Source organism: Ailuropoda melanoleuca, chromosome 9 (assembly GCF_002007445.2).
Source record: "Ailuropoda melanoleuca isolate Jingjing chromosome 9, ASM200744v2, whole genome shotgun sequence".
In the NCBI taxonomy this organism is placed as follows: domain Eukaryota; kingdom Metazoa; phylum Chordata; class Mammalia; order Carnivora; family Ursidae; genus Ailuropoda; species Ailuropoda melanoleuca.
In genome coordinates, this window is record NC_048226.1 from 54,982,200 (window position 1) to 54,997,235 (window position 15,036).

At 35.8% G+C, this 15,036-nt stretch overlaps 1 protein-coding gene across 12 annotated transcripts in view; it reads left to right on the plus strand.

Moving 5' to 3' along the window:
* The window catches only part of RALYL (RALY RNA binding protein like), a 711,504-nt gene that overhangs the window by 486,236 nt on the left and 210,232 nt on the right, over window positions 1–15,036 (plus strand). The window contains exon 1 of one of the 12 annotated variants that reach the window (XM_034668255.1): window positions 12,314–12,477. The exons of the other annotated variants lie outside the window; for them this stretch is intronic. Coding sequence (XP_034524146.1) covers window positions 12,441–12,477 — 37 coding nt within the window. The 5' untranslated portion in view covers window positions 12,314–12,440. Of the gene's footprint in view, window positions 1–12,313; window positions 12,478–15,036 lie in introns of those variants that run through there. 12 annotated transcript variants of the gene reach the window in all.

The following is a 15,036-nucleotide window of genomic DNA, read 5'->3' on the forward strand; positions in this document are numbered from 1 at the left end:
TGCCTGACCGATGCCTTATTTTAAACTTCTGACTTCCTGAATTATGAGAATAAATTTGTGCTATTTTAAGCCACTAAGTTTGTGGTAATTTGTTACAGCAGAAACAGAAATTTAATACATTCATTCATTTATAAATATTTGTAGAGCAGCTAGTAAATTTCAGACACTGAGCTGGCTGCTAGGAATACAGTAACAATGAAGTACACATAGTGGATTATAGTTTTCCGTGCTGGAATCTGGCCAGAAACAATGAAAGAAAAGCATGAGGGGGTTTTTTTGCACATGCAGGATTTGATATATATGATTTTTGGATATCTACATAGATAAATTTTGTAGTAACAGCTAATGCGTATGCTGGTCACTGTTCTAAACACTGTTTATATATTAACTCATTTAATTTTTATAATAATCCTGGGAGGGTGTTATAGATGAGGAAGCTTCTATAGATGAAGAAACTGTGTATGGATATATAAAGCAACTTGCCCAAGCTCATGCAGCTGGTTGGCAGAGCTGGTATCCAAATAAATAAGCCAGTCTGGCTCCAGATCTTGAGCTTTAAAACACTTTCAGCAACTCTAGAATATGAATCCGTCATTTTGCATAGTTTGATCTATAAATATAAATTTGATACTTGTAAGGAAAATAAGAAACAACAATGGCATAGAAGCCAAGGAATAGAGTTTTTGAGAAAAAAATAATAAGATTGTCAGATGTTGATTAATGCTAAGTGGAATGACTATTAACCAGAAATACCTTGATTTGGTGTCCTCGTTATAAAAGTTTTTCTATTACCATTTTCTGCAGTCATAGTTATTAACCATTATTTCTCAGAATGTGTCAGGCCTTCGCACTCAGCAATTTATTAGTTTCATCTGTTTGAGTATAGTTGGGCAACTGTCACTAATGTATTGAGGCCATGGGCACCAACTCACATACATATTATCTTGGCTTCATTCCTATGATGTTCTCCAGCATAGATATACTTTGCTTTGCCTCCACTGAAATTTCTCAGGATGTCTTGTCCAGTGATCTGTGTGAAATTAGCTCTTGTCAGATATTTATTGACATACTACACTACTTTCTTTCACCATTCACTGCCACTTCTGCAAAACTCAAACCAGCATTTAGAATGTCAGAGTACTGTATACATTTATCCTGTGTGATATGGACAGATATTTTTAACTGGTATTTTCACTAAACACTATTTTTAAAAACCTTACAATTCACATAATATCTATTAGAAAGTCAAATTTCAAGATTAAGACCATGGTTATTTTATCTTCCTCTGTCCCCTTCTAGCTAGTGTAAGAATATGCTTCCTAAGTATTTGTGGAATGGAGTAATGAGGCATAGAATTCTATTAACTATTAATTTGAATAATGAACAATTATTTGGAGTATTGTTACAATTTGGTAACAAAGTTGACATAAGAATAACTTCTATCAGCATTATTTGTTGAATACCAATTATATACCATCATCCACTTTATACATCCACACATTTCTGTAAGCTTCCCACCCATCTTGGTATACCTCTCACTAATACCTGGTGGCCACCTGTGAGTCTATTCTTTCAGCACTCCTTCCACAGCTCTCATCCACAGAACTTCAGAGAAGAATGAACCAACTTACAATCAAGGGCTGTTTTCTCATACACTGTAATAGGACCCCACATCTACTGTCAGAACACCTATTTTTGAACTTACGGAATATATTTTTTATGTTATCAATTTATGTCTGTACCTCGCACTAAAATAAAAACTATCTAAACAATTGCGTCTATCTTTGCTCACCATCACATTATCCACATGGCACAATTTGAGTGCATAAAGTATCTATATTGGATATATGGGAAAAAATTAAAGTTAAATTAATTTCATTTTAGTTAGGTATTCCCCCCCCAAAATAGTAAAACACATTTTTTTCTCATTGAATCAAGATCAGGTGGTTACAAGGCCGATTCCTTCTCTCTTATGCTACTTTCTTACAAACATTTCTTTAAGAAGTCCTCAAAGTTGGAACTAAAGGTTTTAAATTGAATAATCAACTTTTCACATGCTGTATTTGTGTTCATATTTTAAGAGCCCCCTAATGACGCATTTACGTATTTACTGTACAGTCCAGGTGGGTTTTCTAAAGCCTTCCAAGACATGATTTAAAGATAGCTTGAGATTTAGTGTTCATCAAACTAAAGGAGACAGTTTGGAAAATAAAATTTGAAACTCTTTTTTCCACCTACAGTCCTGTTTCTGTATCTAAGGCCGTTTAAGTAAACATCTAAAAATGGTTTTTATAACAGTAAGAGAATCATGAATTTCATTTACATATTTACTGTTCACATACTTCTGTGCTGGTAATGGCAAATGCAGAGTCTATTCAAATAGTTGCCTTTGAACACATATGTGAGGTCAAAGACTATCCAGGTGGTTCTGAGCCCTTTAACAGACACAAATACACACAAAATGAGGATTGGAGCTGGATTCCTGAAATACCCTTGGGCTATGTAATGCTAAATTATACCTGAAAATTCAATCTATTCAACTCAGCAGGCTGAAGTCGCTCATCAATGTGATAATTATAACTAAATATGAACAGGAAAGAAATTAGGAGAGCAGGACTGCTGTGTATACCACTTTCGTAGACAGGCTGAAATGAATTCTATTAATATATACTTAAGATAGTTTATGCACATTTTACATTGGAAATGATTAGAAATTTTGAACGATTTTGATGTTATCGTTAGAAAACAATATTTGCTGAATATGATCCATAAATAGAAATTCATATTTAGCCAGCAGGTCTTAAAAGTCCATAAACAATCACATATCTTTGTATTGCTCTTTGTCCATTTTAAATATTATGTTTTTAAACCACAAATAAACCATCATACTGTCTAGCCCAATATTTTCAAGATTGTGTATGTGTGTGTGTGTGTGTGGTGTGTACACTTAAATTTATCACCTAATTTTGTGTTTTTATTTTTTTAAAGATTTTATTTATTTGAGAGAGAGAGAGAGAGCACATGAGCGGGGGTAGGGAGAGAGGAGGGACAAGAAGGGAGAAGGGGTAGAGGGAGAGGGAGAAGCAGACTCCCCGCTGAGCAGGGAGCGCAAGATCTCAAGACCCTGAGATCATGACCTCAGGTGCAGGCAGATGCTTAACTGACTGAGCCACCCAAGTGCCCCTAATTTTATCTATTTTTAATTGGAAACTTTCTCTAGGTCTTTCTCACCCACTTCATTCATATCCTTGAAGAACATTCTCCAAATCCATACTGGACCTTAAGTTAATATAAATAAATACCATTGATTAGGCTCCTGTGCTGCCTTTACATAAATATTTTTAGGATCCTTTTACATGCATCTCTAGAATCCTTTATTTGGAGTCCTGGGATGGGTATCAGAATGCATTCCATACTGAAATCCTGTGTACCAAATTGTCCTCCTGTTTTACACATTAAAAGCAATATATCTTTCAAAAGAATAGTAGTAACTCCAGCAATTCAAACTGAAGTAAAATTCTAGATAATGTTCTCTGTTCTCTACTTTTTCTGAATTTGATTTCATTGGCTGACATTTACTCATTTAATATATACATTAGTGGTATCATGGATTGGGCTTGGTGTTTGCAAATCACAAACTTGGATGCAGATTCCAGTTCTGCTTCCTGCCAGCTCTGTGAACTGAACCTCCCTTGAACCTCCGTTTTCCTTTCTGCAAAATGAGATTACAATTTCTTTCTCACTTAGCTGTTTCAAGATTAAATAAAACCACATAAGTAAAATCCTTGGCACTAAATAAGCACTTAATTGTTGTTTATAGGATTTCATTCAAATCTGTAATTAATCAATGAACTATTTTCATTTTTAAAAAATCTCACATGTATTTATATTGCTTCCATTACAAAACTAATGTTGGTTGACTCTAGGGGTGATGATGTGAAATTAAGATGTGTGGTCCTAATCACAATGTGGTATATCCTCTTTGAAGCGGAAAAGGCAAGGCATCATACAATAAAGTGCTAAATCCTGTGAGTCAGCCTTTTTTAGCATAATGTACTTATTCTCTGCCTCATACCAATAAGAGTTTGAGGTGACTTACCCCCTACTTATACTCCACTACAACATATATCCTATAAAGTATAATTTTGTGTAGATAAAAGACAGCAGAAGAAAAAATAGAACAGATGCTCTAGTTCAGAGGCAAGAAAGAAGAGAGGGCAAGTTTGATGGAAGAAGTCAATTGAGATAAGAATCAGCCCAAAAAAAGAGAAAGGCAATGTCCTGGGCAATCAGCAATTTGTGCAAGAGGACTTTTAGCATTTATTTCTCCATGGACATTTGCTACTTTTTGCCTTCATTTGCCTCAGGTGCCACTTGGCTGGTCACCATCATTATCCTGCATCTTCTCTGCTTCTTTAAGGATCTTCCCCAACAAGAGTCTAGCCACTGAAGTATCATTCATCCTACAAACACCCTGGACACTGTCTTGCTAGGCTCTCCAACTCACAACTCGGGTTTTTAAGATAGCTAGGTAGATGGGTAAATAAGTAATGATAGATGATAGATATAGATAGATAGATAGATGATAGATGATAGATAGATAGATAGATAGATAGATAGATAGATAGATAGATGATAGATAGATAGATAGATAGATGATAGATAGATGATAGATAGATGATAGATAGATGATAGATAGATAGATGATAGAGAAAGGTAGAGAGATATAACAGAGTATATATTTCTTATTTTGTAAATTCTGATATGATGAAATTCTACACATAATTTTCATGATCATGGAAACTGTTGTGATTTTAAGGATGTTTTAATGTCTCACCACTATTCCGTGTAAACCCAGTAGTATCCCTCCATCCCAGGACACCATGAAGATGCTGTCTGAGACAGAGTTGTAAGCTACTGAGGAAGTGTTTTCCATAAATAAAACACCTCCAGGGAACATGATACAGCAATTCCCCATCATGCCCATGTCCAGTAAACTCTATTATTGTATTCCCATATCTATGAAGTAATTTGTTATGAATATAGTACCCTTTATAGTACCCCCAAGAGACTTTGTACTTTTTAGATCTAGGATTGTTACATTTTTGGTGTGTAACAGTCAACATTTGTTAAAGTACTTTGCAGTGAGATAAATTATTTACACAGGCATAAATCCCTTACTTCATATTTCTAGTTATAATCTGTAGAAAATTCAAAGTTAATTTAACTGTACATGTTTTAATCTTCTTTTTTAAAAAAAATCTTTTAGGAGCCATTAAATATTTGGGCCCACCCCTAAAAGATGTGATTAAAAGGATAGAATGCCATTATCCTTGAGACAATGCAAATAAATTTATCCAAATATGAATGGGAAAATAAGACCACTAAGAAGATAAAACTAAGCCTAAAAAATCAAGTTTAGGATAAAAGAAAAGAACAATGAAACTAAGAGAAGGTGGAATGGAAAGAGAAGTAAGCAAATGTGTGAATGCTCAAAAACAATTACCGAGGAGATTCAGTGACAATAAAGTCAATTGCAGAGTGAGTTATAAAGGAGAAACATTTAACTGTGTTGGATACGTTTAAGTATTAAATATTTTTAAAATTCAGTGATTTCAAAGACTTCTTTGATATTGGAATGTAAGGAACAAGAGAAAGTCCAAAGAAATTAATAAAAGACTTAATAAAATCCAATTATAGTTTACAAAAACTCTTAGAAAAATTTTTTCCCAAATACACAAAAACATTTAATGAATCAAACTGAGGAATGTACAGTTGACTTATTTGTCAAATACAAGCAGTCAAGTATAAAGAAGCATCATTCTGGAAATTTTCTCACTCATTTGAACCAATATTACAAATGGAAACTTGAGCTGAACATTAGGAAGTTTTATGTTTTCTCTGCTTTAAAAAAAATGATAAATCTATCAGTAAAATGAGGTACTAGGTAAAATGACAAGAAGAACTTTTTAAAATGATAGCCACTCAATATTTTAATTAATGACTATTTTTAGATTATTCGCTAAAGGGAGAGCACTTGACTCTAGGCAAACAGTCATGGATCCAGTTCCAGAACATTAGGCAAGACAGCAAATCATTTAATATAGACATGCACAGAAAATACAGATATTTTTTCTTAAATTGTCGAAAAGATGGATCAGTGATTGTGCTGAGGTTGAAAATATTTGGATGTAATTCTGAAAGTACCTGAGCAAAAGACTTTTGTCAAGAATTTATAGGGGCTGCACCAGCAGGAAGATGTTTCAATAAAGAAGGCATAGCTCACATCTGAGTGGAGAAAAGGCAGAGTTCCCACAGGGACAGCTGACATGCTGGTGAGGGAAAGGTAAAGAAGGTCCACATCTGTACATTGTGCTATAGAGGGACAAGAATGACATAAGAGAAAGGTTAAGTTGTGGGTAACTTCTGTGCAAACCTGAGAAAAACTGACCAAAGAAAGTTGAGATACCACTCTGATTAAAGAAATAATTTCAGACTAGGGTGTTCAGAGGGAAAAGCTCTTGGCTAACTCTGGGGTGTCCTGGATCGAAACTCCTGCTGTGAGTACCTGGTTCAAGTAGCTTGAGGTCCTGCCCCTCCGTTCCCTGCAGTTTTCCGTCCAGCAAACTTGTTAAGCTCTCGGTGGTAGACCAGACATCTGTAAAAGGAATTTTGGTAACTTCATTTCTTTTTTTTTTTAATAATAATATTTTTTTATTATATTATGTTTGTCACCATATAGTACATCCCTGTTTTTTTTGATGTAAAGTTCAATGATTCATTAGTTGCATATAACACCCAGTGCACCATACAATATGTTCCCTCCTTACTACCCATCAACGGCATTGGGGTGCATATGGCCCTTCTCTTTACTACGTCTGTATCTTTGGGGTAAACACCCAGTAGTGCAATGGCTGGGTCATAGGGTAGTTCAATTTTTAACTTTTTAAGGGACCTCCACACTGTTTTCCAGAGTGGCTGTACCAACTTGCATTCCCACCAACAATGTAGGAGGGATCCCCTTTCTCCACATCCTCTCCAACAATTGTTGTTTCTTGCCTTGTCTATCTTTGCCATTCTAACTGGCGTAAGGTGGTATCTCAGTGTGGTTTTGATTTGAATTTCCCTGATGGCTAATGATTTTGAAACATTTTTTCATGTGTCTGTTAGCCATTTGTATGTCATCATTGGAAAAGTGTCTGTTCATATCTTCTGCCCATTTTAGGATTTGTTTATTTGTTCTCGTGTATTGAGTTTGAGAAGTTCTTTGTCGATCTTGGATACCAGTCTTTTACCTGTAGTATCATTTGCAAATATCTTCTCCAATTCCGTGGGCTGCCTCTTAGTTTTTTTGACTGTTTCCTTGGTTGTGCAGAAGCTTTTGATCTTGATGAAGTCCCACAAATTCATTTTATCTTTTGTTTCTCTTGCCTTTGGAGATGTGTCATGAAAAAGGTTGCTGTGGCCGATGTCGTAGAGATTGCTGCCTATGCTCTCCTCTAGGCTTTTGATGGATTCCTGTCTCACATCGAGGTCTATAAAAGTAAAAAGGCCCCAAGAGTGATACAGAACAGAAAGTCACAATCTATAGAAACAAAGACTTTACAGGCAACATGGCATCATTAAAATCATATCTCTCAATAATCAGTCTCAATGTAAATGGCCTAAATGCTCCCATAAAATGCCACAGGGATGGTAACTTCACTTCTTACACTTTTCCAGTTTTACCATTTTATTTTTCTAGTAATTTTCTGAAATATAAGTATCATGAGTTCAAGTTAAATATTTCTGCACCATCCACATGCTATGTCTTGAGAAAATTCTCAGAAGTTCTATCAAAATTAACACATATTATAATTTTTTATTTTTATTTATTGTTTCCTTCCAAATTCTTAGTTAAATTCCACTTAGTTAATATACAGTGTAATATTAGTTTCAGGTGTAGGATTTAGTGATTCATCACTTACATACATATTGTAATTTTTAAATCAAATAAGGATGTCAGAACTCTGGATGGGCCAATCATTGGATAGTCTTGGTATTCTTTAAATGTTCTTTCAGTGTTTTATTTGGAAGAAAGGATGAGGGCAGGGGCAGCAGGAGGAGAGGTGGGTGTGGTGACATGTATGAGAAAGGGAAGTCACCACTGCAGCAGACACGAGCAGACCTCTGCTGTCCCAAACAGTCCATGTTGCTTCTGAACTTGAATGTCCCTACCAGCAGTGGAAGCCCTGCAGTTAATTGGATTCATCCCTCTTAGGAGTTAGTTGAGCACCATTAGTTGTTCTAGAAATATGTCCCTGTGGGTCTTCATCCCTTATGGCCTAAACAGCTACCGAAAGTATCCCTTCAACCTTACATGGCATGTTATATTTCATTGGCTCTAAAAGAAGGTCAGCCAGTTCAAAGCAGAGCATTAACCTTTTGTTCCCTGTGAGGTTTCTGTCAGAACACTGAATCTCTCAGCCTTATCTTGCTGAAACAATAAAAAGGGTGAAACCAAAATAATAAAAATAATTATAATGATGATGATGATGATGATAAGAGGAAAAGGTGGATGAATCCATCATAGGATTTTTTTAGTATTCAGGGAGTAATCTCGTAAAACTCTCAGAAGACAGCCTAAATCCTGACACCTAACGCGCACTCCCTAAATGAATGTTAGCTCTCATTAAACCACAGTGTTCATTCCTTGTGATGAGTTCCAGCAAACATCATTTCCTTGATATCAGTACATTACTAGTGACATTATAATGACACTTTTACGTAAGTCTTCTCCAGCATCTACCCAGTGTATTCTCCCTTAATTCAGTCCTAAAATCATATTGGTCTATTTTCCAATAAAATAAGCTCAGCACAACTACCTAAGTCATGCTGTGTCCCTGAATATTACCTGCACCTGCCCTCATTTGGGGAAAGCTTACTCATTTCTAAAAGGAAAGTAGGGATAGCTTAGTAACAGAATTGCAAAGATTATGTGACATGATGTGTACTTAGCACAGTGCTTGACACACAGCAGCACGTAGTACTTCCTTTAGCTCTCATTGTACACACACTCACACAATACACACCCTTCTTTCCTTCTTTCCTCCCTCCCTTGCTCCCTCCCTTTCTTTCTTTCTTTCTCTTCTCTTCTCTTTCTGTTTCTTTCCCCTTCCTTCCTTCTTTCCTTCTTTCTTTCCTTCTTTCTTATTTGTTTTTCTTTTATGTTAAAAGTCATCTTCTCTTACTTTGCCAGGCACTTTTATTTTTTAAATGGTTCCTTCCATGAAAAAGGAAGATATTGACATAATCAGTGGATTTTAGATAATAAGTCATCCTTCGAATTTATCAACACTCATTGAATTTGTATTTTAAATGTGGAGTATAAAGATTGAGTCCATTAGTGGTGCTTGAGTGACTCAGTTGGTTAAGCATCTGCCTTCTGCTCAGGTCACGTTCCCAGGTCCTGGGATCAAGCCCTATGACTATTGGGCTCTACTCAGCAGGGAGTCTGTTTCTCCCTTACCCTTTGCCCCGCCCCCAGCTCGTGTGCACTCACTCTCTCTCTCTCTAATATAAATAAATAAAATCTTTTTTAAAAAAAGATTGAGTCCATTAAAAAAAATCATGTTGCAGGGAGTAGATAGATATTTTATGAAGCAAGTAATGGTTCTTATGACCTCTGACATTATAGGCATAAAGCTGATTTTGAGCGTACAAAACAATGGTACTCAGTCTGGATGCTTGAAGAGGGCATGGAAAAAAAGAATGAGATGCCCGGACCTGTCTTTTTTCTTCAGCTACTTTTTCTATCCCGTATGTCTGCATTTCTTCCTCCCTGACAATTTCCCAGCCAAGACCTTCTCCTTTCCCTCAGCTACTTCTTCTCCCTTCGTCTCATCTTCCTGCCTGTACTGCAACATGGTGCTCGTGAAGTTGGTCTTAATCCATCAGGTGTAGTTGAGGTCCCCAATTGCGATGGTTTAAAGCACTAGCACAGATATGAGGTCCCAAGAGTGGATGGTTCTGTATTCCCTGAGGTAAGAAAAGTAATGTAAGAAAGAGATGATAACATGAAAATCCCTATGTAGAAACTAAGAAAGTCAACCCCAAGATTGGAGGGCAACAATGTACCAAAGATTGAGGAGTATAAGTCAGGATACTTCTTTTAATGTGTGTCTGTGTCTGTGTGATGATGAGTAAGGCTGCGTGATGGTTTGTGGTGTATGTAAACAAATTTAAATTGTTACATAGCCTTTGAAGAAATTATTCTGATTGATGCTAATTACAGATACTATAGCACTAACAATGTGAAAAGAGAAAAACTACACATGTGATGGAACCCTGTAATAATGTAAAAGTTAATACCATTTATATCATTATATCATTAGGGTATTTCTGCTTCATCATCACCAATGACATGCTTATTCATATTATAGATATGTATACACGTATGTCGGACAAACGGTTTTAATTTTGTTTAGTTGTAATAGATTTTATGGCTTGTTGGTCTTCTGGCATGAGTAACTTTTATAAAGGAGAACTTGCTTAGTGGTTGTGACTTTGTTTCAGTAAATTTAAAATTTATCTTCACATTGTGAGTATATACAATTCCATCCAAAACGGTGAATTCATCCAAATTAACTTTGGGGCCAAAAGACAGACACAAAATGACAAGTGTTTGCGTCAAGTAAGAAAGCAACTTCATTCAATAAACGTGAATTTGACTATTGTCCAGATCTGTTGAAAAATAAATTATAATTGTATTTTCTTTATAATTTAAATTAGTTCACAAAAAGTCCTTTATTCTGCAAATATTTATCAAGAGCCTACTTTATACCAGGCACTGATATGCCCTCCGGATATAAATCCTGTCCTCTGAAAACTAATGTTCTAATAGGCAGAAACAGAATAAAAAGTAAATACATAAGTGCTATGGAGAAAAATTAAGCAGGCAAAAGTTTGTGGGTATAAGGTGTATTATATGTCATTAAGGAAAGGCCTACTTATTTTATTTATTGAAGTATTTTAATCTCACTACTAGAGAAAAACACAAGGAAAATCCTTCTAGTCTTTCATAATTGACTATGTCTTATAGTAAGATATAATCATAGTGGTCTTTGACAAAGAATCTCACTAAACACTGCAGTTTGTTCGTCAAAAGTTAAAGGAAGTGGACAGGCATACTGCTAAAAACGTGCTGACATGCTTTTCTTGAAATCTATGAACACAAAATGTAGTAATTACTTAAATATGAAAATGTCCTTGACGCTGAAATAATCCTTCTATTAGGAAGAATGCCTCCTCCTATCAATAAGTAGACTGAGTTTGTTAACACCAAAAAGGAACTGTGGCAATTGAAAATGTCTTCTGCTTTTAGCTGGAAGATGGAAGCTTAATGTGTAATCAGGAAGTCTTATTACATAGAAGTTATCCGCTGGTGTATAAATTCTTCAGTATTTTAAGTAAAACTGCATTTCAGACACCCTCATTAGCACATGAAGGAAATTTGAAATCATACGCAATTTTGGAGTGTTTGGGAGAGGTAGTGCTCCTGAGCTCGTGTGGGGTGCCAGGCGGGCATTTCTCTCAGAGCGGAGAGTGTACAAGGCATATGAAGACAGAGCTTTCGTGCCGTCCAATTGACAGTATGAAATGTGTTCAGATAAGGGTATGTCCGCAATACTGTGAAAATAGAGGTCTGAGGACAAAAATGCGGCGGGGACGTAGGTGGGCAAAAGACTCATAAAAGGCTTCTTTCAGGAAGGGAGAGAGTGCCTAGCACATAGTGGGCACTCACCGACTCTGAGACCCTATTGTGTGCCCTTCTATTCGAGGCCTGGGGAGATAATGTGAAAATATTCCAATTCCTGCATTGCCTGGGAAGCAGTATGTTTGGAGAAATAGACAAAACTAAAAGTGATAATTGCTTTAATAATTGAACATACAAAGTGCATTGAGAGCCCAGAGAAAGAAAGAATCTAGTAGGATTTCAAAAATAAAATACAAATCTAAGCATTCTAGGGTAGCTAAAAGACCTATGAACCCAAAGGATAGTTTTTAATTTCTATAAATATCAAACAAGGGCTTTTAGATTTCATATTTGTATTTTCAGTCTTACTGTTCTTTCTAAATACATGAATCTGTTCTTAATTCAACATTGCTTCAAGCACAGCACTTTAACAGTACAGATTTTATTAGAGAACTTAACTGATATCAGTTGGGGGGAGGTGAAGGGAATACAATTTTCTCCAGAAGATTTGCATTAGATAGAGTAGTTACAAGCTGTAGCGTCTCCCCTGTAATTTTATGAGAATGGTATTACCCTGGCTTTCACTGTGTGATTGCTGGTTACCTTCTGTCAGTGAGCAACAGTCTTACTGCAAAGCAGGAGCACAACCGTCTCTTTGTCTCCGTGGTCAAAGCAATTACTTCTTAGAAAGTCGGATTTTTTCAGAATGACCATGTACAGGAGCAAACGCAGACATCAGAGATGTAAGTAAATTCTGCCCAACTTTTTCTTATGACTGTGGTGGGAGAAACATACTTGATTCCTTAAAAGACTAATCATGACTTCTTCAGATCTATCCTGGTAGTAGAAAAAATATTGTAGCTTTTCTCTCCCTAACCTTTATCCTTCTCTCTCTTACATGCTTGGAAAATGTTGGGGGGAGAGGGGATAATTCACTTGTTACTATGGAAACCTTTGGAAAGGTTTACAAAATCAACAGAGAAACAGATCAAATCCAATTTCAGTCTAGCTCAGCAGCATTCATTCAGGCATGATCACTGGATAGTTCTCTCTCTCTCTCTCTCTCTCTCTCTTCTTTTCTTTTCTTTTGATTTCTATCCTTTTCTTTTCTTTTCTTTTCCTTTCCAGAAGTGATAGATTTTCTTTCCTGAAAGTCTATTGAAGGGCTTGGGAAGCTAGCCTGAAACTTCTATTTATTTATCCAATGTCAATGATAACTCTCAGGAGAAATAAAACAGTTCAGAATAGAGGGGAGAGAGTTAATTGTGAGCGACAAGCAGAATATGTAACAGGATATTCATGGCCAAACTTCTTGGTCCGGAGCGTATTTGTTACATGATTCACTACAGACACCATTTTAAAGGGTTAAAAGGAGTCATCTGTAATCTACCCTAAAGGAATTGATTCTGACTGAAAAGAAGCAGCACAGTTACCCTGGCCTAAAGTCCAGAACAAAGATGACTGTGGAACTGAAAGCCATTAGGTTTAGCTAAAATCGAAGTCTTATAATAAAACTGTGTTTTATGGTAATGCAATATGCCTGCCATGAAAAGCTTTCCAATCACTTCTCTTTCTAGTAAGCCCAACTCGTTATCACTTTATCTTCCCTATTGCCTGAAACAAAGTAAATATTACCTTATTTAGCCCAGTGCGTCCTATCACTGAGTCTGTTTACCATCTTAGACAGGTAACTACAGCTTGTTCTATAGTCGAAGTCTGTACTTTTTCATTGTGCCTATGATGTCTTTAGGTATTATTAAATATTTTAATATACACAAAGACAATCGACAACAATTACTGTAGCAAAAGGCCAAAATATGATAGGAATGAAATATTTTTCAGGTGTGATAATATTTTTGGCCAATTTCCACCTGAGACCTGAACACTAACATTTCTCTTGTTCAAAGAAGTTTTATGCACCATAGAAAGCTCTGAAGGCCAGGACTGCCAGTTTGATTTTGTATGCCTGATTGCCTTTTGATGCCTCTCTTTCTTGTGATTGAGAAACAACATATGATAACTGCTGCTTGTGTCTTATAAAAATGATTGGTACAAAGTCTACAAATATATTGCTGATTAATTTCCTTGTGATTTCCTCCCACAAGAATGGATCTAAATTATGCATGTACTTGAAAACCGTCTTGTACCTTTCCTCCTGTATCTTTTATACACCCCCTCATTTTTTTTCACGTAGGTAATCATCACCTTAACGCACATGGCAAATAAAAGATTATAGAAAAATTGTACTGAGTCTCTCCCCTAAAATGTGCTTGCTGAAGTCTGCGATTAAGCAGCAGGAAGAAATTGTGAATTACATGAGACAAGTCAGAAGATGTGTAATTATACAGGATGAACACAGTAGGGTGTACTAAATGGTTTAGTTAAAAAAAAATCTAATATGTTACTTCCGTTTAATTGTATCAGCTGTATTATTTTGCATCAACTGTTTCTATATTCTAATCATATAAAATATTGGAGAACAAAAATAGAAAATTATACAGAAAGGTTAGCAATAAAAGCAAATAGAATCCTTAAATGAATTTCTATCTTACACCAATAATATTTGCAAAAGTGGAAGGTAATTCAATTGTTTGCTACCCAATAGGTATATAAAAATATCTGAATTATCCCATCACCAAAAACCAGTGCATTTCCATTTTCAATCATATTTTATGTGTGTGTTTTTGATCATGTAAAAGGCATAAACTAGCCTAGAGGCAATTGTAATCCAATTAAGACAATAATTGCACACTTAACAAAACCTCAATGTGAGAAAGAAGGAAAGTGTTCTTATGATTTTCTTTAAAATTGAAAAAAGTACATAAATAAACTTCCTAATTTCCTCATTCCCTAGAAACTTACCATAATATCCTTTAGTAAGAATAATGCAAATAATGCATAAATAAACTTCCTAATTTCCTCATTCCCTAGAAACTTACCATAATATCCTTTAGTAAGAATAATGCAACTTTCTTTTAGAGGACCCGGTGAGAAGACTAGGGAAGGTGCGTGTGGCTATGCTGGGGGATCGAGGAGAGGAGTGTGCGAGCCAGAATACTTGTCAAAGACATTTTAAAGTATAAATTACACTAAGCCTTTGAAAATTCATGTGGGACTTTGAAATCCATTCATCACTCATGTCTACGTTGGTTATTTATAATTCCCTACAGAGGTGAAGGAAAGGGAGGGAAGAGCACCCTTTTCCTTGCCTCTGGTGGAGCACTAGCTGTGGAAAATGAAACAGCTTCAATGTTCGTTCAGATAGCAGATCTCACCTGTGCACAACTGCATAATGACTTTCA